At 43.2% G+C, this 25,158-nt stretch overlaps 1 protein-coding gene across 1 annotated transcript in view; it reads left to right on the forward strand.

Moving 5' to 3' along the window:
* Nucleotides 1-25,158, forward strand: part of LOC145356289 (ATP-binding cassette sub-family A member 13-like) — a 274,002-nt gene that overhangs the window by 150,624 nt on the left and 98,220 nt on the right. The window contains exons 29-33 of the mRNA XM_080208858.1: nucleotides 2,978-3,154; nucleotides 15,180-15,492; nucleotides 18,232-18,346; nucleotides 20,530-20,859; nucleotides 24,565-24,634. Coding sequence (XP_080064984.1) covers nucleotides 2,978-3,154; nucleotides 15,180-15,492; nucleotides 18,232-18,346; nucleotides 20,530-20,859; nucleotides 24,565-24,634 — 1,005 coding nt within the window. The remainder of the gene's footprint in view (nucleotides 1-2,977; nucleotides 3,155-15,179; nucleotides 15,493-18,231; nucleotides 18,347-20,529; nucleotides 20,860-24,564; nucleotides 24,635-25,158) is intronic.

Below are 25,158 nucleotides of genomic sequence, written 5' to 3' on the forward strand. Positions count from 1 at the left end.
CCAGAACAACTTTCAAAGAAATGGAGAGATTCAACAGGAACAGAGATACCACTCCTCCAACAGTCATGCAAACAAGATAAAGATATGGAAGGGTCATAAGACTTTTACCCCGCCTGAACCTTTGAATTCAAGGACTTGCGGGGGATAAGGGGTAATAATGATGTAAGAATGACAATGTGAATGTATGACAGTAATAACAATGTAAAACAAAGTAAATTATAATTATTTAAAATACATTAGATAAATACTCAGATGGAAATATAGGCCGCGATTCTCCCGAATTGGGCGTAAGTGCCCATGTTGGCAAGAAAATGGGAGGGTTTTCTGCTGGCACTGGTGACATCTGTCAGGTGGGATTCACCCACCTCAAAGATGCAAATTCATGATCTTAGGGTCTGCCAAGGCTGGGAGGGGAAGTCCAGCCATGAGATTCTCAGCCGAGCCACCCAACCCCCAGGACAACTGAGGGGCCTTTTCTCTGCAACCTGGCAGTGGCAGAGGAGCAGAAGGCCACTAGACCTACCTCCTTAACCCCCCCGCCACAGTACTCAAGGTGGCAGGCCAGGGTGTCAGTGCCCGGATGCTGGGGTCAGTACACTGTTGGCATTGCCAACGTATGTGCCTGAAGGAGGGGCTGAATGGAGATCTGTGGGGGAAGGGGGCTGAGTGAAGAGTCAGAAGGGACGGCAGGTCCTGAGTGGGCGTCTGAGAGGCTGAGGAGATGGTTGGATTTAGATCATCTTCATGCCTGTGTAGTGTGTGGTGAGGTGTGGGGCCGGTGACCTGTTATTTGAGTATTGGGGGATAGTGGGTAGGGAAGATGCCCCTCTTTTCTGAGTGGCTGGATATGCTTGCAAGGACTCTTGAGGTCCAGCCCACCATGTCCACATTGATGATTACCATCACCAATGTCTACCTGGTGTGGTTCCCATTATGAGGCCGGGTACATGGTGGGTGGCTGGTGAATAGGTCATCAAACCTGCTCATCATATTACAATTAATGGGGTTGCATAATTATTGTATTGCTGCCCACTATGTACAGGAACCCGACTGGTGCCAACATGGTGGGCTGGGAGCATCATGACGCGCCAAACCCACTTTTTTCCGAATGCCCAATTCTTCAGGCCATCACGATTATCTCCGGCAGCTAGCGGGTCCAGTGAATCCCCCATAGTGTAAGGATCTGGCACATATAAGGTTAATGTGGGACTGAGTACAGTCCCTCTCACACCCTGATGTTGAAGAGCACATGACCCACACTCTGGGTCGGTAAAGCATTGGACAGAATTGTGTGTACAAGCAAGTGTGGAGATAGGTCTCAGTTTGTACCCTTTATAATATATTTGTAAATAGGTCTGAGCATGAATAAAGACTTAGAGGTAACATATGCATGATCACGTAGATTCCTTCAGACCTACAGTAACCAACACCCCACAAAACTCATCTCCAAACTCCATGGCTTGGGCCTCGGCTCTCCCTCTGTGACTGGATTCTGAACTTCCTAACTCGCAGACTACAGTCAATAAGGATAAGCAACAACATCTCCTCCATGATCATTCTCAACACCGGCATCCCACAAGGCTGTGTTCTCAGCCCCCTACTATACTCCTTATTCGCCTATGACTGTGTGGCCAAATTCAGTTTTCAATTTTGCTGATGACACAACTGTAGCAGGACAGATCTCAAACAATGATGAGACAGAGTACAGATGAATGGGTGTGGCGACAATAATCTCTCCCTCAATGCCAACAAAACGAAAGAGATTGTCATCGACTTCAGGAAGCGTAGAAGAGAACATTTCCCTGTCTACATCAATGGGGACGAAAATTGAAAAAATCAAAAGCTTCAAATTTTTAGGTGTCCAGGTCACCAACAACCTGTCCTGGTTCCCCCTATGCAGACACTACAGTTAAGAAAGCTCACTAACATCTCTACTTTCACAGAAGCCTTAGGAAATTTGGCATGTCAGCTATGACTCTTACCAACTTTTAAAGCTGCACAATAGGAAGCATTCTTTCTGGCTGTATCACAGTCTGGTATGGCTCCTGCTCTGCCTAAAACCGCAAGAAACTACAAAAGGTCGTGAATATAGTCTAGTCCATCATGCAAACCAGCCTCCCATCCATTGACTCTGTCTACACTTCCTACTGCCTTGACAAAGCAGCCAGTATAATCAAGGACCCCACGCACCCCGGACATTCTCTCTTCCACCTCCTTCCGTCGGGAAAAAGATACAAAAATCTGAGGTCATTTACCAACCGACTCAAAAACAGCTTCTTCCCTGCTGCCGTCAGACTTTTGAATGGACCTATCTGGTATTAAGTTGATCTTTCTCTACACCCTAGCTATGACTGTAACATTAATTCTGCACTCTCTTGTTTCCTTCTCTATGATCAGTATGCTTTGTCTATATTACGCGCAAGACATAATACTTTTCACTGCATGCTAATACATGTGACAGTAATAAATCAAATCAAATAATACCATATCCTCTGTAATTAAATATCTGTAGGCAAACACTCAGATTAACACAAAAAGAATAGCCAAATGAAGCCCATTTGAAGGGTCATGCCATAGTAAGAATCAATATTTTAATTTAAGGAAAGAAAAAGGTGGCACAGTGGTTAGCACTGTGGCTTCACAGCACTAGGGGCCCTGGTTTGATTCTGGCCTTGGGTGGCTGTGTGGAGTTTGCACATTCTCCCTGTATCTGTGTAGGTTTCCTCCGGGTGCTCCAGTTTCCTCCCACAATGCAAAGGTGTGCGGGTTAGGTGGATTGGCCATGCTAAATTGATCCTTGGTGCAGGGAGGTTAGCAGTGTAAATATGTGGGGTTATGGGGATAGAGCCTGGGTGGGATTGCTGTCAGTGCAGGCTTGATGGGCAGAACGGCTTCTTTCTGAACTGTGGGGATTCTATGAAAGTTAGAAGACAAGAATAGGAGTAATAATAAAGTTGGTAAATTTTACATTTTTTAGAAATGACAATCAATGCAACAATGAATGATCCAGTGATCCAACAGATCGATACCCTCGCAGAGATGATGGTGAATATCTCATCCTGCACATTATTAGACCGCTTCAAAAATCTGGAATCGAAGGAGGAGCTCGAGCAGAGAGTACAAGAGCTAATGGAGAAAAACACGTTCCTAGCAAGTAAGTACTTGTTAAGTATACCTTCCATCCAAGAAAGTTTGGGGAATTGTGACTAATTATGGAAAATAGTTTCTGATCAATTCATTTATCTTATCAAGAGGATGTTAAGAGAGATTATTTGTATGTATAGCATTACGTATAGCATTAACTACTATTAAGATTGCCTCCTATAATTTTGATTGAATTCAGTAATAACGGTAAATGCTAATGGCCATGAACTCGTATTCAGGTTTTGGAATTGTAACATGAGTACTGAACACATCCATATGAAAATTCATTTTAGCAGAGACATTAGATGGAATTTTATTTGAAGTAATCTGCTCACGTTGAGATGTCTGACAGCAAGTCAGGAACCTATTTATTTCAAGATTGGACTTTGACCTTAGCCTCAGAATTAGCATCTTGTTTCTAGGTTTCCTGACCAATAACAATAAAGACATGTTTGTGTGGAGTCCACACATTCTTTCCATGTCTGCGTGGGTTTCCTCCGGGTGCTCCGGTTTCCTCCCAAGGTCCAAAAGATGTACTGGTTAGGGGCATGGGCCAACCTAAATTTTCCCTCAGTGTACTCAAACGGGCGCTGGAGTGTAGCGATTAGGGGATTTTCACAGTAACTTCACTGCAATGTTAATGTAAGCCTAATTGTGACAATAATTTTAAAAAATGATTTGTAGCTGGCCAGGATGCCTGCATCCATTTTACAGGAAGAAGAATCACTTCTCAGCCTTTTGACGAAGGTCAAGCATTGGGTCAAGCCCAAGATGGGGTGCAATGCCTTATGTTGTCAGCTTGGATCTTGTCTGTCTCTCATGTGGGGGCCATGAAGTGGATTGAATTGGAGTTTGGTTCTTGGAGAGAGCAAGGAATGGATTCAGGTCCGCCTGGTCCACTCTAAGCGTTGGCTTTGTATTGGAGTAAAAATTTTAGAAGAAGAGAATGATGGCATGGGGAAGCTGCCATGCAGCTGCCATGCTCTCTCCACCCTGGCAACACCCTCTCACTGCCACTGCTCTGACTTTTCCCGAGAGTTGATACGGGAACTGGTAACGCCAGAATTGAAGTCCTGTGAATGGACGAGCGTCTAGCCATCAAAGGCAAACAGACATGGCTGCAAGTATCAGAAGGGCTGAACAGCAGGGCCGGGATTCTCCCAAAATATTCTAAATCCCACTAGTTTTTTTAGTGTACTCACCAGAGCAAATCTCCAACACTTTGAGCACTGCAGAGTGCCTCAATGGGATTCACTGTGGAAAGTAAGGGCTTTAAATTCATGGCTGAGAGGTTGGCAGCATAACACTGAGCAGACTGCCGATAGTGCGGTGCAGTCATAAACACCACTGGAGGGAACTACTCCCAGTGGCCCGGGGGTGGGGGGGAGAAGGGTAGGAGACTCTCATGGGCCCGGCGAATACTGTCCTGGGCCTGCTAATCATATGGAAATGTCAATTTGAATGACATTTCATGTGGCAATCAACTACGCACTAGAAATCTGCGCAGGGCTGATGCCAAAAACGTACCTTGGGAGACGCACGGAGGAAATAACACTCAGTGTGAATCATGCAAAATGGCCACTGCTGATTCTCCCAGCCTACTGCACTACTCAGGCAGTCATGATGTGGATGTGCCGGCGTTGGACTGGGGTAAACACAGTAAAAAGTCTGACAACACCAGGTTTTAGTCCAATAAATCGGTTGGACTAAAACCTGGCGTTGTCAGACTTTTTACTGTGTCTACTCGAGCATCGCAGAGGGCTGGGAGAATTTCCCCTGCCCCCCCAACAAGAAGTATGATCATCACTGCTGGATGCAGTGCCTGAACATTACTCCTGCCCTTTTTTTTGGAAGCAGAAATTTGTGATTTATGACCTGCCTACACCAGTGCAGACAGAGGAATGAAACATCTAAATTTGTGTACCCTCCTCAGCTGTATGATTGTAGTGTAGGGCCAAGCAGGTTCCTGGATTCTGTCTCCATTTCCCAGCTGCTATGGCTTCTGCGATCAGCAGAGGGCACTAGCATCATTGCTTGCTGGCCACACAATGCAATCATGTTGCTTTTAGAGGCAGGCTGTACTTTAATGGAAAGCTATACAAAAATATTTGCTGCAATGTAAATGATTGCAAAGTGAACAGCAAGGCAGAAAGAGAGTAATAGATAAGGTGCTGGAAGCATTGGTATTGCACATAAATAGGAGAAGTGGCAAGATTGTTCTGCAGGCTCAAGATACCTCCTAAGGGAGTCAGAGCAGATAGCTAAGAAGGTTGAATCTCAGACTTTGGACCAAAGGACCTTGCTGTGGTACAAAAAGAAATCGAATTACCTCATACAAGTGGTCAGTGTAATGCATGCATCTTCGCATCACGGCGCTCTTTCAACACAAAACCAGATTTGCTGTTCTGCTCTGAAGAGGAGTCATACAGACTCGAAATCTTAACTCTGTTTTTCTCCACAGAAGTTGCTAGACCTGCTGAGTTTTTCCAGCATTTTCTGTTTTTATACCAGATTCTCAATCTGGTCAATCAGTCACCCAGAAGCTGAGGATTCATGTCTAATGGCCTTATATTCCAGCCCATCTTCTCACACCTAGCAATGCAGCCAGTTGCACACCTCACTGTGTCTCCATATACCTCCAGCTAACCAGTTATGGTCAGCTGTTGGTAGCGTGACTTTGGGCATCCTCCCCTCCTCTCCTGTTCTCCGTTCCCCTTACACCAGCTTTGAAAGCATGAATTCGAAGGAGCAGACATTCAAGAATTGCCCCCTACCCATCAACAGGAGTCCCAGGAGTTGTACTGAGAGCAACAGCACAGCACTGATGAGGAGACACCATCACCTAACCTGAATCTCGCAACCACCAGCTCAGACACTGGTACTCTGTGTACCTTGGAGGCCAACACAGACGTGAGATCAGCATGTAGTGAATTATTCAGATACAACGGGTATGCAGTCAGGTCAGGAGTAAAGAGTGACTCGTTTGCCAGCTCACTGGAGATTGCTGCAGGTGAGTGGATGGGGTGGGGTGGTGGTGCTAGGGTCAAAGGGGACTTAGACGAGGGACCTCAATGCGGTGACGTACTGATGAGTGCTGATGACCATCTACAGCAAGATGCTGAGTGCATTGACTGCCCTGCTAGCCAATGTCCTCACATTCTCAAAGAGTAACTCTAGCTTGACAGAGATGTTGGCATGGAGGTAATTTAGATTGGAAGCTCTATAAAGAACAGTAATGTGTGCATCAACATTACAAAATGATCTCGTGGTGTGTGTGCTCACTGGGGATTTGCAGCAGTTCTCCTTACTTGGATTCTAATGTTAGTTTTGAGTGTTTTGTCTGAGACAGCTGAATTATTAGGTGGCCAATATCCATAATCACAACTTCAACCTTCATATATGGTGATGATTTAAATGACAAAATCAAAGCAATTTGCTGTAATGTGAGACTGGCAAAACTGGCCCAATTTTTTATAGTTTGCTCATTTGAGTGTTGAACCTCATCACATTTTTGCTTAATGTGGTGAGGGAGACTGCATGGGAGCAGGGGGTCGGGGGGTGGTAATGGAGGCAGGTCATAAAATTATAGAATCTACAGTGCAGAAACAGGCCACTTGGCCCATTTGAGCCTGCACCGACAACAATCCCAGGTTCTATTCCCATAACCCCACATAACCTTCTAGTCCCCCTGATACTAAGGAGCAATTTATCTTGGCCAATCAATCTAACCTGCACATCTTTGGGCTTGCTATCAGGGTACATCTAAAGAGATAATTATGCTTAAAGTAGCTGCATACAGTGCAAATATTATGTCAGCCACTGTGGATGTGGGGAGGCTACTTGGCAGCACTGAAGGGAAACCCAGTGTGGAGTGATGAAGCAGAGTTTATGCAGTGACAGAGTGCTGCAGTTCCCCACCCCTGCTTGACACCTGGCACAATGACCATGTTGCTAGATGAGAAATAATAGAACTGCATTTAATGAGCTCTTTTCATGGCCTCTTTCCCAAAACGCTGATGGCCAGTAGCATACAGCCATTGCTGCGATCTGAAGTAGTTGTTCATATAAATATCATTCCTTGGGTGTCTCTGTATTTGTGGCAGTACATTCCTCTTCAACGTTATACTTTCCCAAAGTCTCTAGCATCCTTGCTTTAAAATGTTTGTCTGTGACTTGGTTGCGCAGACTTGCTGCCTCCAAGTAAGGCTTTGTGTCATGAAACTTGCATCAGAATGTGATGCTTCACAAGGGGGATACTCACAAATTAACTTAAACTACTTTAAAAACAATTTGGAGCAATTTTACAGTATTGCAGTTTCCCTGATGATTTGCACCTGTATTCCAAATCTGTGTTTCTGATCTTTGCAGCACCTTGCTCAATGCACAGCTTTGAAGATTTGGCCCTTGTGTGCCTTTTACACCAATGTGAAGGATGTAGTTAGGGACTTTACGTTAGCTTGCCGCTAGAATCTTTGACCTGAATTTGAGTTGAGGCTGGGTGCGGGGATTGGGATCCTGGAGTTGTATAGACAGGATTCCCTCCAGGATCCCTTCTGCCCTGACCCGGATGTGATTTTATAGTATGGTTTGCAGGGCCTCGAATGTGAGTCCTACCATTACCCTCAATAAGGCCTTTAAATGGCCTCTAAATGGCCTGTTAATGTCCTTTCTCTGTCCAGCTTCAATTTTAAGCTGGGCAGCTGCAACTACCTTAAGGTGGGAAACAGAAAAAAGTAAGAATCTTGATCTCAGGAGAGAAAAGGAAGGGGAATATCTCCATCGTAAGCCCCCTTTGACAGGGGGCTCCCTCCCCTCATAGACCGGATATCTTTAGACCTCTTGCCACCACCCACCCTCCACCTCTTCGGCCTATTACCCAATGACCTATGCCCACCCACAAACAACCCCCCTCCTCAGGCATCCCCTACCTTCCACTCCTATCCAGGAGTCCTGTCACTTACCCGACACAGGCTCCTGACACCTAGTCTCAGATACTGTGCTGCAGTGTGTCTTTTTGCCATTACAGCACTGTGTCTAGAGGGTCAGAAGCTGTCCAAGGCAGGTCTTCCTTCCAAGTGTGGTCGGAAGTCCCACCTGCTGCCAAGCAACGCTCACTTGAGGGTAAAATAGCCAGAGAGCCTGTTGGAGTTGGCAGTGATGTTCTTCTCACTGATTCGCCAGATGATGGCTGTTGAACCGCCACTATCTGAATAATTCAAGCATCCAGATTCTATCCAAATATACATTAAAGTGTAACTTGTGCACTGCATTTTGTGGTTTGTACTTTATTGGGTAACTCTGATATATTCTTTTAAAGAAGAATTTAACAATTAAAATTAAATCCTTCAGAATGTGAAACTGATCTTATCGTAAAAACAGCATGGTATAAACTTCTTTTAGTACTTGTTGAGGAAAGGATTGGTTTCACTGCAGATATTGAGAGAAAAAAAAAGACGTCAGTGCAGCTTTCTTAATGTTCTTCCTCACAGCAGGGCAGTCACACATCATAATTAAAAAGTAAAGCTTCAGATCTAATGTAACAACCCCTGTGGGGTGAGGGGGTGAGTTAATGGGTGACAGCAGATGCTGTACAGCTAATGACTGCTACTTGGTACGCCGAGCAAAGGCTGGGATGGAATTTTGGGAACAAGATCTGGGTACTGTTTCCATTATTCCACCTTTGGCTTGACATTGGCATCATATTCTCCTCCAGAGCTGTGCACGTCAGTGGTGATGTATTACAGACTGAAAAGCTTCCTGGCTTGTATACTGTTAACAATTCTTCCTCTAATTCACATAGCATTCAGCCTGGCAAAGGCTTGATAGTCCAAACTATTGGTTTTGGTTAATTGTGTATGACATAATTATATATGTCTGTACAGTGTTGCTAATGCTATATCTGGAGGAGTCTTCATAAAACAATTCTTTTTTTTTAACATTATTGGTATCTCCTGTATGCTACCTCATCAAAATCCTCATTTGAGGTCCACGCAGCAAAATTCACCTGTATTTTGCTCTTGGGGCAGCTGGTAAATGAGCTCCACTTTCCACTGACCTTGCTGCAGCCCAATTCTGCCTGACTCACCACTGTTACAGTAGACTCTAATGTTTGCATGTGCCGGGTGGTGGCTGAATTTTCAAGTGATGAAGCCTCTTTACTGCTGCCATGGGATTTCAGTTGCTCTTCCTCCAAGCTCTGCTGGTTGGCCAGACAGCAGATCTTTGGTATCTGAAAGGGTACACAGTGAGGGATGGGGTGGCGAGAAAGAAAACAGGAGTTCCCGTGATACATTATCTGCAGCTTCTGATTTATACCACCTCTCAGGATGAAAGTGAGGAGTGATTTATGGAGGGGTATGAAGTAGTCACTTCTCATCATCCTGGGCTGCCTCTATTATGCCAGATGCCAATAGTTGTGCCATCTCTGGACCCATGAACTGGCGCATCATTTCCACAAGTGAGCTCAGAATCTGTAGTCGTAGACCCCCACACCTCACATCTGGTTCTCTGGGTCGCCCTCATGTTGTGTGGTACTGTACTTGAAAGATTTGCCTGCCATAGCTGAATAGTTGGAGCTCTGTGACTTCCGTGGGAGGTTGGTATGATACTGGCAGCATGGCACAGTGTGTGAGGATGAGATGCAGTATATGAATGTTAGGTTTGAGTCCTGAATGCCAGGCAGTGCTGAAGTGTTTTGGAACAGCTTGACATGTTAAATTGATTGGGTGCTCATATAATTATAGCAACTTCTTTTGTATAAAGACTTCCTCATTATAGACCACTCCATTTAGTTGATTAGCCCAAGTCAGTGAAGTCCTAGGAGCAATTTCCCATGAATACAGGGGACACAAATACACTGGAAATTAGATTAAGTCTATTCAGATTAACCTCATGTCAGTTTTACAATTGTCTTGTAAAAAAAAATGAACCTGATTAAAGTAAAATCAATCATATCACAGCATCTCTTTATTCTGCATAGTTAAACACAGGGATTACAATTTGTGAAATCCTAGTATTAATTGTATATTAATTGTGGTTAATTATATGCAAGTGGAAGGCATTAATTAGATTGTTATTTGATCAGTTATGGAGAGACACTTACTAAAAGTGGGGGTATATGCGTTAGGTATATGCTTGTAATGTCTCACTCTGTAACTGTGAGAGACTAAGTAAAGCTTGTATCCTGTTCTATCCTTCACCAGCTAGTTTTCTTGAATATAACATAAAAATATACACTGTTAGGGAATTAAAAAGAAAACACATCCCCAGTTGTCTCCCCTCTATAGCATTTCATGTTGTTATTTTGCCAAGGTATCCAACATCTGAATTTTAGATTGTGATTAGTTTTGCACATTCAACTGGTTCAACATCTCAAACAAGCCAAAATGCCCCTGGCAGCTCCCTGATTTGGAGATGGGAAATTGGGTGCTGCTGCAAGTTCTTAAGAAGCCACAACTAATAAAAAGGAGGGTTCTTTTGTAGGAAAAATAAGAAAGCTATGTTATGAAGCCACAGAAAGATGTCTTGGATAAGGAGGATTCAGACAAGGGCCCAAGATCAAGCATCGATCAAGCCCAAGGTGGGGTGCGATGCTTTATCTTGATGTGGATATGCCGGCGTTGGACTGGGGTAAACACAGTAAAAAGTCTGACAACACCGGGTTTCAGTCCAACCGAATAAATCAGTTGGACTGAAACCTGGTGTTGTCAGACTTTTTACTATGCTTTATCTTGTCAGCTTGGAACAATAACAGGAATTCAAGGAATGAATAGGTGAACTCCAAAAGTTGTTTATTTCTATTTGGCATAAGATTGGAAAGGGAACTGTAGCAAAATTATGGCTTACAAGGGAAATTAGAGATAGTATTAGATTCAAAGAAGGAGCATACAATTTGACAAGAAAAAGCAATAGACCTGAGGATTGGGAGAAGTTTAAAATTCAGCAAATATAGACCAAAGGATTGATTAAAAAGGGGAAAATAGAGCATGAAAGTAAGCTAGTAGGCAACATATAAAGCTGACTGTAAAAGTTTCTATCTGTAAATAGAAAAAGATTGACAAAAATGAATGTAGGGCCTTTACCATCAGAGACATGGTATGTCATAAAAGGGAAGAAAGAAGTGGCTGAGAAACTGAATTTGTACTTTGCCACTATCTTCACAAAGGAAGACATGAATCATCTGCCAGCGGTTCTGACAAACACAAGTTTTAGTGAGAAGCTGAAGGAAATCAATATCAGTAGAGAAATGGTTTTGGGGAAATTAATGGGATTAAAGGCAGATAGATCAACAGAATCTGATAATATTCATCTCAGAGTACTTAAGGAAGCAGCCCCAGAAATAGTGGATCCATTGGCAGTTACTTTCCAAAATTTTTTCCACTCTTGAAAGGTTCCCACAGATTGGAGGGTAGCTAATTTAAGCCGGCTATTCAAAAAAAGGAAGTAGAAAGAGAAAGGGAACTATAGACCAGTAAGCCTAATGTCAGCAGTAGGGAAGTTGCTAGAGCCTATTATCAAGGATTTCATAACACAGCATTTGGAAAGCAGTAGTATAATCAGACAGAGTGAACATGGATTTACGAATTGGGAAATCTTATTGACAAACCTACTGGAATTCTGTGAGGATGTAAATAGTAGAGTTGATCTGGGAGAACTAGTGGTTGTGCTTTATTTAGGGCCCTATTTTACCATAGTGCGTGCCTGTTTTCGGGCGTGAAAATGTGGTAAAGTCGGGTGTGAGGCCATTAACACGATCCCATGTCTGTGCAGATGGCCACTTTAATGAAACCCGGAAATGGCCGCAATCCGCTTTGTACCCGAAATGGGTGCAATGATGATTTAAATGTGTTTGCATGCATTTAAATTGAATTAATGAACTGCCTGCCCAACTTTATCAGCATTTCTCCCTTTATCACCATATTCGCTGATCCGGAATCGCACCAAAATGAACATGCTGAATAAATGTCTGAATCGGGCACCCCTGCTGCTGAAGAGCACGTTCAGAGCTTCCAACAGCTCTCTGACACAGATCAGTGGTCAGGGGGAGGAAGGAGGTGGACCAGATCATTCTCTGGTTGGAGGGGAAGGGGTGTGAGGCCAGATCATTGTCTGGCTGGAGGGAGGGAGGCGGTGGGGGTGGTGGGGGGGGGGGGGGGGGAGGAGGAGGAGTCAGGTCAGACATATCTCTGGTGGGGAAGGGGGGCAGGTCCAATCGTTGTCTGGTGGTAGGAGGTGGGGGGGAGGGGGGCGATTGTTGTCTGGTTGTGGAGGGGGGGAGGGCTGATCATTGTCTGGTGGGGAGGGAGCAGGCGGGTCAGATGTTCATCTGGAGGGGGAGGTTGGGGAGGAGTGAGGCCAGATTGTTCTGGGGGGGTGGGGGGGCGGTAAGTAAGGCCAGACCATTCTCTGGGGGAATGAGTGAGGCCAAACCATTTTCTCCGGGGGATAAGTGAGGCCAGATTGTTCTCTGGGGGGGAGGGGTGAATGAGACCAGACCATTCTCTGGGGGTGGGGGGAGGAGGGAAGTGAGTAAGATGTATCTTTGGTGGGGGAGGGAGGAGGCCCGATTGCTCACTGGTTGGGGGGGGTCAACCGGATCTCTGGTGGGGGGGAGGGGGCACAGGCACTCTGCAGGTGATTGGGGGTGGGGGGAAGGGGGTAGAGGGTCCCGATCTATCTGGGTTGGGGGGGGTGGATAATGGGGACAGTGATGCAGAGGCTATCGCTCCCGCTTTTCCCTCTTGGGCTGCTTTCTCTGCTTACTGCGGCCTGGGAGTGATCTGACATGGGCGCACTTTTTCAAATTTTTTCTAACTGCGCATGCACAGTTCAGAGCTCCGATCGTTTCGGACACGATAAGACCCGCCCACAGCGCGATTCAGACCTGTGATTTTTTTCAGGCTGAGCGCGTATGGTGAAAGCAGATTTCCAAGTCGGATCTGAATTGTGCACAGATTCAGCACTTAGAATGAAAATCAGGCCCTTAGACTCTGAGGTCCTGCATATTCCCAATTAGAAGAGCAGTCTTACACATTTAACAGTGATCGCTTACTTACCTAACGTAACAGTTTTAAAAAGTCCAAAGTCTCCACCTCAAATTTTGAAATGCCAAAAAAAAATTTCCAGGCCTGAGTGCCATTGTCCCTTGTGAAGGATCCCTTTAAGTGACTGGCATGACATCCTTTCAGGTCTTGGCCTGCCCCCTGTGTCCATTGACGGTTCATTTTCAGGTGTTGATTGGACCCATCATTACACAATGCTGTTGGATGGCTCCCTGCTGGGCACTATTAGTTCCCTGCTACATGTATTATTCACAGTCTTTCAAAGGCAGGAGTTGGCAAACCACTAAATTCTGGAACATGCTGTCACCCACCATTGACCAACGTAAAGTCCATCTTCAAAGAAACTCAATCTATTAAATTTATATCATTAGATTTATTTTCCATTATTGTAAAGAACTTCCCGGTTGATTGTTTTAGCAATTTTATTCTTCATGCAGGTTATGTTTTTGTCATTTTACGTGGAAAGTTAGAGTAAAATTACAAACATGTAATGGTTTAAATTGTGCAATCTATATGTTCAGTTAAATTTATTATGTAGGACAGGACATCTATTGAAAGTGACTAGTCACAATGATTTCTAAAGTTCCAACTGGTTTGGAACTGACTTTCATGTGGTGGAGGAGAAGAGAATAGAAGAAAAAATGAAGAAAAGCAAAAAAATTCCTGTTTCCTTCATTTGAACCTGATTTTTTTTGTCAGTCACTTGCAAAAATAATTTGTTATTACTTCAACCTTCACCAACATTGCTGAATTTCAACCAAACTATTACTTGTGTTTACATCAGCAGCGAATGGGCAATGTCACAGATTAATCATTGCATTTCTTGGCATCCAAAAAACATTTTGAAAAATGAATATACCACCAATACTGAAAAGAATAATTCAGGATAGTCTAGCAAAGTGTGACCTACATCTTAAACATACTGTTCCCTCATAATATCTCATCCTTTGGCTTGGTGTCAACTTTTTACTTTCCACAATAAAGTAATATCAATACTATCACTGTTGTGGTTGAATACATAAAGATCAGCCTTTGAAATCCAGCTTGTTATAGTCTGCTTCCATTCCTATAATTTGTCAACCTCTATGGCCTATAAATTTAGTGCATTATGAATGAAAAATATTTTTCATAGATTACCATTATATAATATTTGTGCCTTTTAATGAGAGATTAATGGCTGCACTGTTTTGAAGTTTTTATCTTAGTATCCAGTAGTGTGTATCAGTGAACTGAGAACAATGCACTAATTAATGCCATGTAAATGTGGGAGAATTGGAAAAATCACTGGTGCAATATCTGAATCCAAGTGACTGCCAGATTGCACTGTGGAAATATTGGTACGTGAATGTTCCTTCACTGAGCCAAATAGCAGGATAGATCTGGAGGGTGGAAGGGGACAGTGTTTGATGAATCTGATTGAAACTCAAACAGTTATGCAACTGACCAGAGAAGCCTTATTCCTCCTCGCCCCACAAATGCTAAATGTAAAAAAACCCATGGACATGTTCTCAGTGGCATCCAACCATTGCTCTCCATCTGTTACAATAAGGTCTTCATGTTTGTACATGAAAACTGCACACTTGAGTCCAGCTATTGTTATATATTTTTGAGTAAGACTTTGCCTATTTCAGGTTTTCACTGGGTGGGCTCCTTGCTCATTTTTAGGTTCGCCCAAAACTTGCTCCACCAGCACCAAAGGGATGGCTAAAGTGCTGCTTGGTTTTCAACTGCTGGCCATCCACTTTTCAAGTGGAAACCAGAAGAGCAGTAGTTAAAAAATACACTGTGCACTTGAACAGTGAAAGGCTTTACTGTTCTGATGTCTCAGTTCTGCAAGTGGCATGTAACTGTGATTAATGGTTATCGACATAAGTCTTCTAACTAAATAAAATAGTATAAAGTATGACTATAGCTGATATGAAAAGTAACTTAGGAACACATTAATAAAGATGAATTGCTTTACTATTTTCCTAGGTATATTCTTCGACATTGATACTAACAACACTGCAAAAAAGAAGCGATCATTGTCTTCCCCACTTCCATCAAAAGTGAGCTACACTATTAGAACAGACATTCTCCACAGTATGCCAACGGATCAACTGGAAAATCCCAAGTGGAAATCTCATCCCCAAACCTTGCCAACAGGCAGTTTCCATTACAATCGTATCTTTATTCCACTGCAAGATATGATTGAGCGAGCGTTTGTTGAATTACAAGTTGATGCATATGTCTCGAACCCTGCAGTACAGGTGCAAGCAATGCCATTTCCCTGCCACATCAGTGATCAGTAAGTCAGCTGCACAGTGCCTTAACACTTAAATTTCATTACTGCTTGACATACAATAAATGAATGCAATAAGCAAAGCTGCTGCCTGAAATAACCACAGAAAATGCTGGAAAAACACATCACGTCTCGAATGTCTGTCAGGAGGGAAATAGAGGGTGTAGAGAGCCATGTTCCCTGACAACACTCCTCACCAACCCCAACTGCCATCCCCTCACCCCCCCCAGCTAAACTGTCAATGGAGAGCCCAGCCACAGTAAGCTGCCTGCCCTATTTCACATTTGGAGCAATGTTAATTGACTTAAAATGAGACTTTCATTCCTATCTCAGGAGGAAATCTTGCCTTAGAGAGGTCAGGGCCAAGCAGATTGGCCAGTAGCTCCATAGTCCCAGCAATACCAGGTTCTAGCAGTGATTACTGCTGGGACTACAGGCAGCATGTTGGCGCAGTGGTCAGCACTGCTGTCTCACAGCGCCAGGGACCCAGGTTCGATTCCTGGTTTGGGTCACTTTGTGGAGTTCGCACATTCTCCCTGTGTTTGCGTGGGTTTCTTCCAGGTGCTCCGGTTTCCTCCCACAGTCCAAAGATGTGTGGCTTAGGTGGATTGGCCATGATAAATTGCCCCTTAGTGTCAGGGGAACTTGCCAGGGTGAATGCATGGGGTTGTGAAGATAGGGTCTGGGTAGGATAGTGGTTGGTGCAGACTCGATGGACCGAATGGCCTCCTTCTGCACTCTAAAAAAGAGAAGCTTATGGATGTGGATCTTCAGTGGGGCCAGGGCATTACCAGGGCCAGGCTAGCAGGTCCTAGTGAGCTTGATGAGGATTGTGAGCACTGTGGCTGAGATGCCTGGACTGGATGTGGGAAAGCATTAAAATAGAGGGTATGACCTTGGTGGAGGTGGTGGGGGGTGGGGAGAGGTCCTCTGATGGTAGGGGCGACCCACCCAAAGGAAGCTGCTCCCCTCCCCCACCCTTGCCAGACATCACCTTGTGCAGCTAAAACTGCCAGGCCACTCACTAGGCATGGATCGCTCCCTTCATAGCTAAAATAACAGTAAATACCATTAGTCGACAGGCCCGGAAACAAAACAAGCCACCTGACATATCCACTGTCGCCTTAAGATTGGAGGCAGGTCGGGGGTTGGTAGGTCGGTGGCAAGTAGGCCACACTTTTAATGGGTCACCCTGCATTCAGTCCAGCCAGTATGGGAGTGTAAAATCCAGCTCGGAGTTCCAGGATGTGACTTCCCATCAGAAATGTTTCTGTGCAGTTTATCACAATCCTGAAATTCTATTTCCTTTTCCACAGATGTTGCCAGAGCTGCTCCGTATTTCTCTTACGTTTTGGTTTTATTTCACATTTCCAATATCAGCACTATTGCACTTTTGACTGATTAAGTAACTCAAACATTTTTTGTTGTAAAAGCATTAATGTGAAAACCTTATCTATATATTTAGAGTCTTTCCTTCTGGCACAATGAAAATGTTGTGGTTTTTTTTAAGCATATGGAAATGAAGGGATTTTAAATACAAAGAAGAAAGAAGAGGCAGGAATGTTTGACATTGATGCTCAGGAGCTTGCAAGCAATTACTTAAGTTATTAAAAAACAGCACCTTTTTAATGTGTGAACAAATAATACACTGAGGAAAGATTGCAAAAAACGGAATGTGGAAAATAAACTAATTGCACAGGGTTCCATGAAAGACGAACCAATCTGAGATGAATTGTGCCTCTAATTGCTTTTAGCAATTGGGCTGATAGTCTGAAGACTCACTGTCAATGGGGAACTTAAAACCCATGCAGGGAACCATCGGCATCCTCTGTAAAATCATGAAACACATACCAGAGTTTTTCATTTTTGTGCTTTGGTGCACATGAATTGTCATTGAGAAGGTAGTTTCATAAAATCAATCTTTGTATATTCTTGCAAAAGGATGTCATCCAGAGCCTGATCTGATCTTTGTCTTTGTGACACAGTGGACTAGGTCACTGAGCATCTAAATCCAATCCATTTGTTTTAATGAAAGTCCTCTGTCTGCTTGATGTAACAATTCAATATAAAATGAGTAGGGACACTCGAAGCCTGCTCCTAAGAGGCATAGACTGGTACTCAGAGAGACCACAGCATGATCAGTTTCATCGCTGCTGCCCGGGCTGCTGCTCTTCTGAGATTAATGTTGGGACAGAGTAGAGGAAGCTTCATTTTGCATCTAAATAAACTGCAGCTCACTCGGGAGTGCTCCATTTTCACACTGACTACCTGAAATGCCGAGGTCTGTTTCCATGGCTAACATGTCTTATCAAAAATGAATAGTTCCAAAAGTTGAGCATACTGATTTATTTGGCTGGAATAGAAGGAGCTTTACCCTACAATGAACCGCGATATACCTGACCAAGAATATTTGATTTTCCTACCATATGCAAGAAATGAAAAGTATTGTACTTTCGTTACCTGTTAATTTACAAAAATGAAAAGTAACCACAGTTTAGCATGAGGTTCAAAGTTATCAAGTATGTCTCCTTGTCATTTTCTGGTGGCTGCACCCAATTATTGCATTACATATAAAACATTTCAGTGCTTTTCAGATTTACTGAAGCAAAAGTGCAATTTATTTTTTCTTTTATTTATGTAATGAAATTTAAATTCCAAAATGTTTGCCTTGTCTTGGGACAAATTGTGGCATTCTGTTTAACTTATTGGATAAATTAATTGTGTTAATACAACTCTTCCTGACAGGTTTCTCAACAACACTGGCTTCTTTTTTCCATTATTAATGATGTTGGCATGGCTTATTTCTGTGGCTGCCATGGTGCGCAAACTTGTATTTGAGAAAGAACTTCGACTGGAAGAGGTAAGTAAAGACACGAGGAGCTCCTAATTCTACATGTTACCTCGAATGTGGTGAATTCACCTGTGGTTTCAGTGCAAAATGTTGCCATTGGAATAAAAGGAATCTAAAACATGGATGGAGGCTTTCATTAAAACAAATGGATTGGATTTAGGTGCTCAGTGACCTAGTCCACTGTGTCACACAGACAGAGGTCAGGTGGAAATTGGTTACTTTTATACTTGCCAATATTGAAACAAAATGAATGTTAGGAGGACAAATACTGGGCACAATTTTGACTGCACGATTCTCCCCACACCCCCACCCAAACCATAAGTATGCTCGGGGTGCCCTCCTTAAAACAGACATTAGGCCCGTCACATGTGCCAATTCAGGAGACAAATACCTGTTTCAGGATGCCAGACTGGACAGAACTGAGCAGAACATGGCCTGGGATTTTGGAAAGACCCAAACTGGCAAACTGTGTCACAACATCTAACTACTGGCGGTTTGCCAGTGTTTGCGAAATTATACTGATCCCCAAATTGGAAAGAATCCCAGTCTTGGGTCCATGCTTTGAACGTGCTGCAGATTTCATGGCATTCTTGGAAATAACTAAATTTCTCCCCATTTACATTTCAGATACTTAATGCAATTTAAAGAGTACATGAAATGGCCAGATTTACTAAGCAATTTATTTTAAAAAATATTTTAAAGCTGCATTATTTTTTAGTCAGGTGCTAGTGTAAACGAAGGCTGAAAGTCCATGGTGTTTAATAATTATTTGCATCTTTCTTAAATCAGAACTGTCAGAATCATGGTATGATTTGGGGCTTGGGTTTTAGGATAAAAGCCAGTAGGCAGCATGCATTTATGCACAGGCAGCAGAGCTCTGTCATGTCACTTGATCATTACTGTACTGTATGGTTTTGATACAGGTAACAGGGGACCCCACTGAATCATCAATGATCTGAAATAGACTGCTTAAACAAGGATGAACCCATGACCACCTTCAAATCAAAGCTGGTCATGTTCTATCCTAACCTTGATATTGATCTTTAGCACCTAGTTTATGGGACCTTGCCTCCAATATATAGGATGTAACTATTATACTGGTTATCTGACTCCATTAATGGTCAGGACTTTACAGGTACTGTTTCTGGTAGCTCTTCTCAGGTCACCACCGAACTGGTACCAACACTGAACAAATGGGTTAACACTAGTCATATAAACAGACATGTTCCATCAAGTGACATTGATTGTCTATTGACTTGACAACTATGGTGCAGGAACTTTAGTTCTGGACAGTGATTATACCGCGACACATATTTTGTCAAATACCCCTTTGTACTTGTGGTCTCCCTGGAACAGGAAATGGGAAATTTGTCACACACTTATTGTCAACCCAGCGTATGGCCAGAATCTGTGCCAAGTAATGAGGCTTAAGGCCCTCTTCTCTCCACTGCTGGTATTTTAACAGGCACAGAGGATACCCATGCCATGTGGTGAGACTACTAGGTAGAGCTGGTGGCCTGACGGTGGGTTGGGAAGGCCTTCTGTTCGGACATCCTTCAGAAAGGGCCGTCCCTGGGTGATGATCTCCACTGACCTGTCAGTCACTGCCTCTCCCAACTTTGTCAGGCATGCCTGAATAACCTTGGCCAGCCAGCCACACTTTGCTTTCCCCAGCCTGCATTGTTGGCTCAATAGATACTAGCTGCAGTTCCAACAGTGGCTACTACTCCCAAAGCTGCCAGCCTTCTGATTAACTGGCAGTTGTTGGAGATGGGACATTTTTCCTGAGGGAATGGAAGCCACAACCTCAGGCAATCAATTTGCTGATCCACACAAAATGATACCATGTCTCCCAGGGCTGGTAGTGGCAGGTCCATCCTTGAGTTTCCAACAGATGTGCAGCATCATTCCCTCCCCTTTTAATCCCAGGCTATATTTCTCTAATTCCTTCTTGAGTATTGCTAAAAAAGGAGACTTCTTTTGTCAAAAATAATACATTTGGTTTTCTTGCGAAGTGTCTTGATGACTGCAAGACAAAAAGCATCAACAAAAAAGTCTATTTTTTTTCAGCAATATTCATTCTTAACAAATGTTGGGTTGAAATTTGGGCAACTTTTGCCATTGTTGTATGAGCTAGTTTAGAGATAACCAAATGTTTAGAGCTGTCTAACAGTGCATTTTCTGTTCTACAGTACACCAAGATGCTGGGAGTGAAGCCAATCGTTCATTTCCTGGTCTGGTTTCTGGACACCATCATTGTTCTGATTCTGAGCAGTGCCTTCATCACCATTATCTTGAAAGCCAGCCAAATTCTTCCAGGCAGTAATGGATTCATCGTGTTCCTCTATCTGTTGGATTTTGGAGTTTCTGTTATTTCAATGAGCTATCTGATTGCTACCTTTTTCAACCATGCTAATACGGCAGCTCTCAGTGCCTGCCTGCTCTACATAATTGCCTTCTTTCCCTATATGGTCCTTGTGGCTGTACAGAACCAAATCAGCTTCTCCAGCCAGATTCTAATTGTAAGTAGCTTATTCTCCAGTCCCATGTTTCGTTGGTCCATTCCTGCAGCTATTCTCATGTGACTGAAACAAAATTAATGTCATTGAGGGAAAATGTCTCTCTGTGCTACTTCTCACAAAATTAGAAGTACAAAGAAAGACGTGAGAAAAAATACCAAAATGTATGCAGATCATGGGACAATGTGTCAGAAGAGTTAAAAATCATTAAAGGATGGGACAGGATAGATGGAAGTAATTTGTTTCCAATATTTGAAGAGTCGAGAATGAAGGGGAATAGATGTAAGAGCAAGAGATTTTTTTGTGTGATCTTGCTGATGGGCAGGCAGGAGGGGAATCTGGAATGGCATAGTGACACAATGTTTAGCATTGTTGCCTCACAGCGCCAGGGACCCAGGTTCAATTCTGGCCGTGGGTCACTGTCTGTGTGGAGTTTGCTCATTCTCCTCGTGTCTACGTGGGTTTCCTCCGGGTGCTCTGGTTTCTTCCCACAGTGGAAAGATGTGCAGGTTAGGTTGATTGGCCATACTATATTGACCCTAGTGTCAAGCAGATTAGCAGTTAAATATGGGGGATTACAGGAATCGAGCCTGGGTGAGATTGTGGTTGGTGCAGGCTCGATGGATGAATTGGCCTCCTTCTGCGCTGTAGGAATTCTATAAAAGTACCCTCGCTTCCCCTGATCCCACAAAGATAAATTTACAGTGTTCTGTTGTGGGATTTCCCTCTTTTGCACTTCTAATTGAATGGGATGGCCATGGCAGATATCCCATTCAGATGATATCTAAAAGTGTCATTAGATCGTAAATATGTCACAGGACCATGCATAGATGTACTTGTGAGGCTTGTGAATGTGTCATGCAGGCATCTCAACCTTATAAAGGAACAGGTTTTGGAAAACGATTTCCACATATGCTGTGAAGCATTCCTTCATATTTACAAAGACAATGCAGGAATTGCATATTGATGGCATTACTGTGTCCATGCGCTCATTTGGCTTTGCTAGCTGATTTGCCAATGTTCCACTTAAGGAAGCCATAGATAGTTACACTGCAACACCTTACCATGGTGATCTAGACCTGCCACCATTGCATGAATCAATATTCATTGAATTGATGAACTTAGCAACTCATGCAGTTGAATTCAGCTTTAAAAACCATGTGAATGCCCACATAGATGGTGTTGCCATAAGATTTCTCTAGGCTCAGCTCTCACAAGCATTTTTGTTGGGTTCCATGAGGGATGTGTCTTTGATAGAATGACGCCTAACCTCCTACCCCTTGCATATTTCTGAGATATGGATGATATTTTGGCTATGTTTTGATCTGCAGCTGCATGTAATAACTTTCTTGTATGTCTTAATGGGCTGCACCCTGCACTCAATTCACCTTTGAAACGGAGCAGTCAGATTAACTCCCCTTCTTGATGTAACTAGTTGAGAAATCTGCTAGGAGATTCTCTACCAGGGTCTACATACAGTGGTCAATACTTATGTTGGGATTCTTACAATTTCACACGCTATATGATTGGTCTTATTGGCAAACATGTAAATACGGCCTAAGCCATTAACTCACCATGCCAACTTGATGCTGAAATAGGGCCTGCTGCGGGACGATGGCCACCTTGATCAGATATATTATGCAAACTCATGGAGCCTAAGCCATCACCTTTGACATTGAAAAGTGCCCACTATATCTCAGATTACCCTAGAAGGCAAGGTAGCTCAAAGATTGGAGCAACAGGTGAAGTTGGCTGTTTTGTGCTGCTACCATGCAATAGTGACATACATGATATTTGTCACTAACAGGACACCACCAACAGGATGCTGCTGTCAATCTAAAAAGTCATTCTGCCTATTGCATAAATGAGTAATGTGTTTATGAATTTGAATGTGAGGGTGATGCTAGGTGTGTAAGCCATATGTCCCAAAGACTGGTTGATCATATCAAACAGTATATCCTGGCTGCAGTTTGCAATGGACAAGGTGCAGCCTATACCAAACTAGCTTGTGTGTACAGAGCTCAAAACACAGTGTTGAACATCAGATGTGATTCCACGATTGGACAACATTTGCTAAATAATCCTCTGTGTACTAAGAATTACACTGATGTCCAATTTAAGATTGTTGTGTTCACAGTGTGGTGAATTTGCGAGTTCTGGAGGCTACGTATATTCAGAACTGGGCCATGTACTTTGCAGACATAAATAACATGTACACACATAGAACATAGAACACTACAGCACAAACAGGCCCTTCGGCCCACAAGTTGCACTGATCATATCCCTACCTACCAGGCCTATCTATAACTCTCAATCCCATTAAATCCCATATACTCATCCAGAAGTCTCTTAAAAGACCCAAACGAGTTTGCCTCTACTTAACCCTGACATCTCCTCTGTACCTACTCCCCAGCAAATTAAACCTGTCTCCTCTCATAGTGACCATTTCGGCCCTGGGAAATAGCCTCTGAGAATCCACCCTATCTATACCTCTCAACATCTTATAAACCTCTATCAGGTCGCCTCTCAACTTTTGTCTCTCCAGGGAGAAAAGACATAACTCCGTCAAGCTATCCTCATAAGGCATGCCACCCAATCCAGGCAACATCCTTGTAAATCTCCTCTGCATCCTCTCAATAGTGTCCACATCCTTCTTGTTGTGAGGCAACCAGAATTGCACACAGTACTCCAAGTGGGGTCTGACAAGGGTCTTATAAAGTTGCAGCATTACCTTCCAACTCCTAAACTCAATCCCTCGATCAATGAAGGCTAGTACACCATACACCTTCTTGACCACATCCTCCACCTGCAAGGCCGATTTAAGAGTCCTATGGACCCGGACCCCAAGGTCCTTCTGGTCCTCTGCACTGCTAAGAGTCCCACCCTTGATATTGTACTCCTTCATCCCATTGGACCTGCCAAAATGGACCACTACACATTTATCCGCATTGAAGGCCATCTGCCGCTTCTCCGCCCAGTCTTGCATCCCATATGTCCCTATTTTGGTTAAGTGACAGCCATTCATTGATTCATTCCCAAGGGCAATGCTATGGTGAATCAGGGTCTACAGCCTGATTTAAATTTCAAACATTGCTTGGCAGTTAACTGTTAGTCATTGTCAACTGGTGAATTCTCCATGGCAACTTCTCTCCCAATCAGAACCCACTTTGCAACTAATCAGCATTCTCTTCACATACAGAAGGCATTATTGTTTTCCCTTATGGCATTGTTGCAAAGTGTCCTGGTTAGCGCAAGATGAAAAGTAATGACATGTCTCTTTTTTCAGCAATCCTCAAGAAGGGCTTTATTAAAGTGCTGATGTATGGGAATGAAATAGGAAATGGAATGGTTAATTTACAGCAACAAGACTGGGAGCAGCTAAAAACATTTTGCACAGTGGGTTTTGAGACACTGTATTTTACTACCATAAGGATTGAATAGGAAACTGTATTAATGTTAAATGGGCTGTCAGTGGAGTATAGGACTGAGTAGTTAAATGGAAGCAGCATCAGCAGATGAGGCCAAGTGGTCTGTTTCTATGTTGCAATTCCTACATAATTCCATCAGTATTCTGTCCATGTTCAGCACAGTGTGGGTTTTAGTATCTTGAGAAACGTACAGATATTCTCCCTCCAATGTGTAAATGAATTTATCATTTTAACATTTTAAACTCTTACTTATTGTTGTTAAAATCTATATTCTCTCTAGTGCCTCCTGTGTCCGACTGCATTTAGCCAGGGAGCATATATTATCACTCTTTTTGAGGGAGATGGAACAGGTAAGAAACTCTTAAAACCTGAAATTCTGACAATAAAAGCCATGGAATATATAAAATGATAAACTTCAAGTTTTATGGTTTTGGGATATTGTAATTTGAAAATTTTTGGCACAAAAAAGTAACTGCAACGACCTGCTAAATATTTGATGCAAATGAAGACCTTAAGGAATATAAGGGATTAATGTTTATTAAACTGAAATCATTGTGAAGCAATTTAGCAACACAAATATTCATGTTGAAGCTAGTCACTTGATCTTATCGAACAATGGTTTTGCGGATTGATACTTGTTGTCACTGGATGGTTTTTCATCCTTTCAATCACTATTAGCAGGTTTTGGACTTTTCCTCTGGCCTCTGCAATTCTGTCTATGCTGCCAAGTTACCCTCATCCACCACTTCCAAAAACACCCTTCCCTTTGGGGACCATAGCCTCCCAAGAGTTCTTTTATTTTCTGCTACATGTTAATATGTTTGCCTAGTTATGCAAATATTGGCCGGAATTCTCCAACCTCGCCTGCGGCTGG

The sequence above is a fragment of the Carcharhinus amblyrhynchos genome, chromosome 2 (assembly GCF_965287045.1).
Source record: "Carcharhinus amblyrhynchos chromosome 2, sCarAmb.v2.hapA, whole genome shotgun sequence".
Classification (NCBI taxonomy): domain Eukaryota; kingdom Metazoa; phylum Chordata; class Chondrichthyes; order Carcharhiniformes; family Carcharhinidae; genus Carcharhinus; species Carcharhinus amblyrhynchos.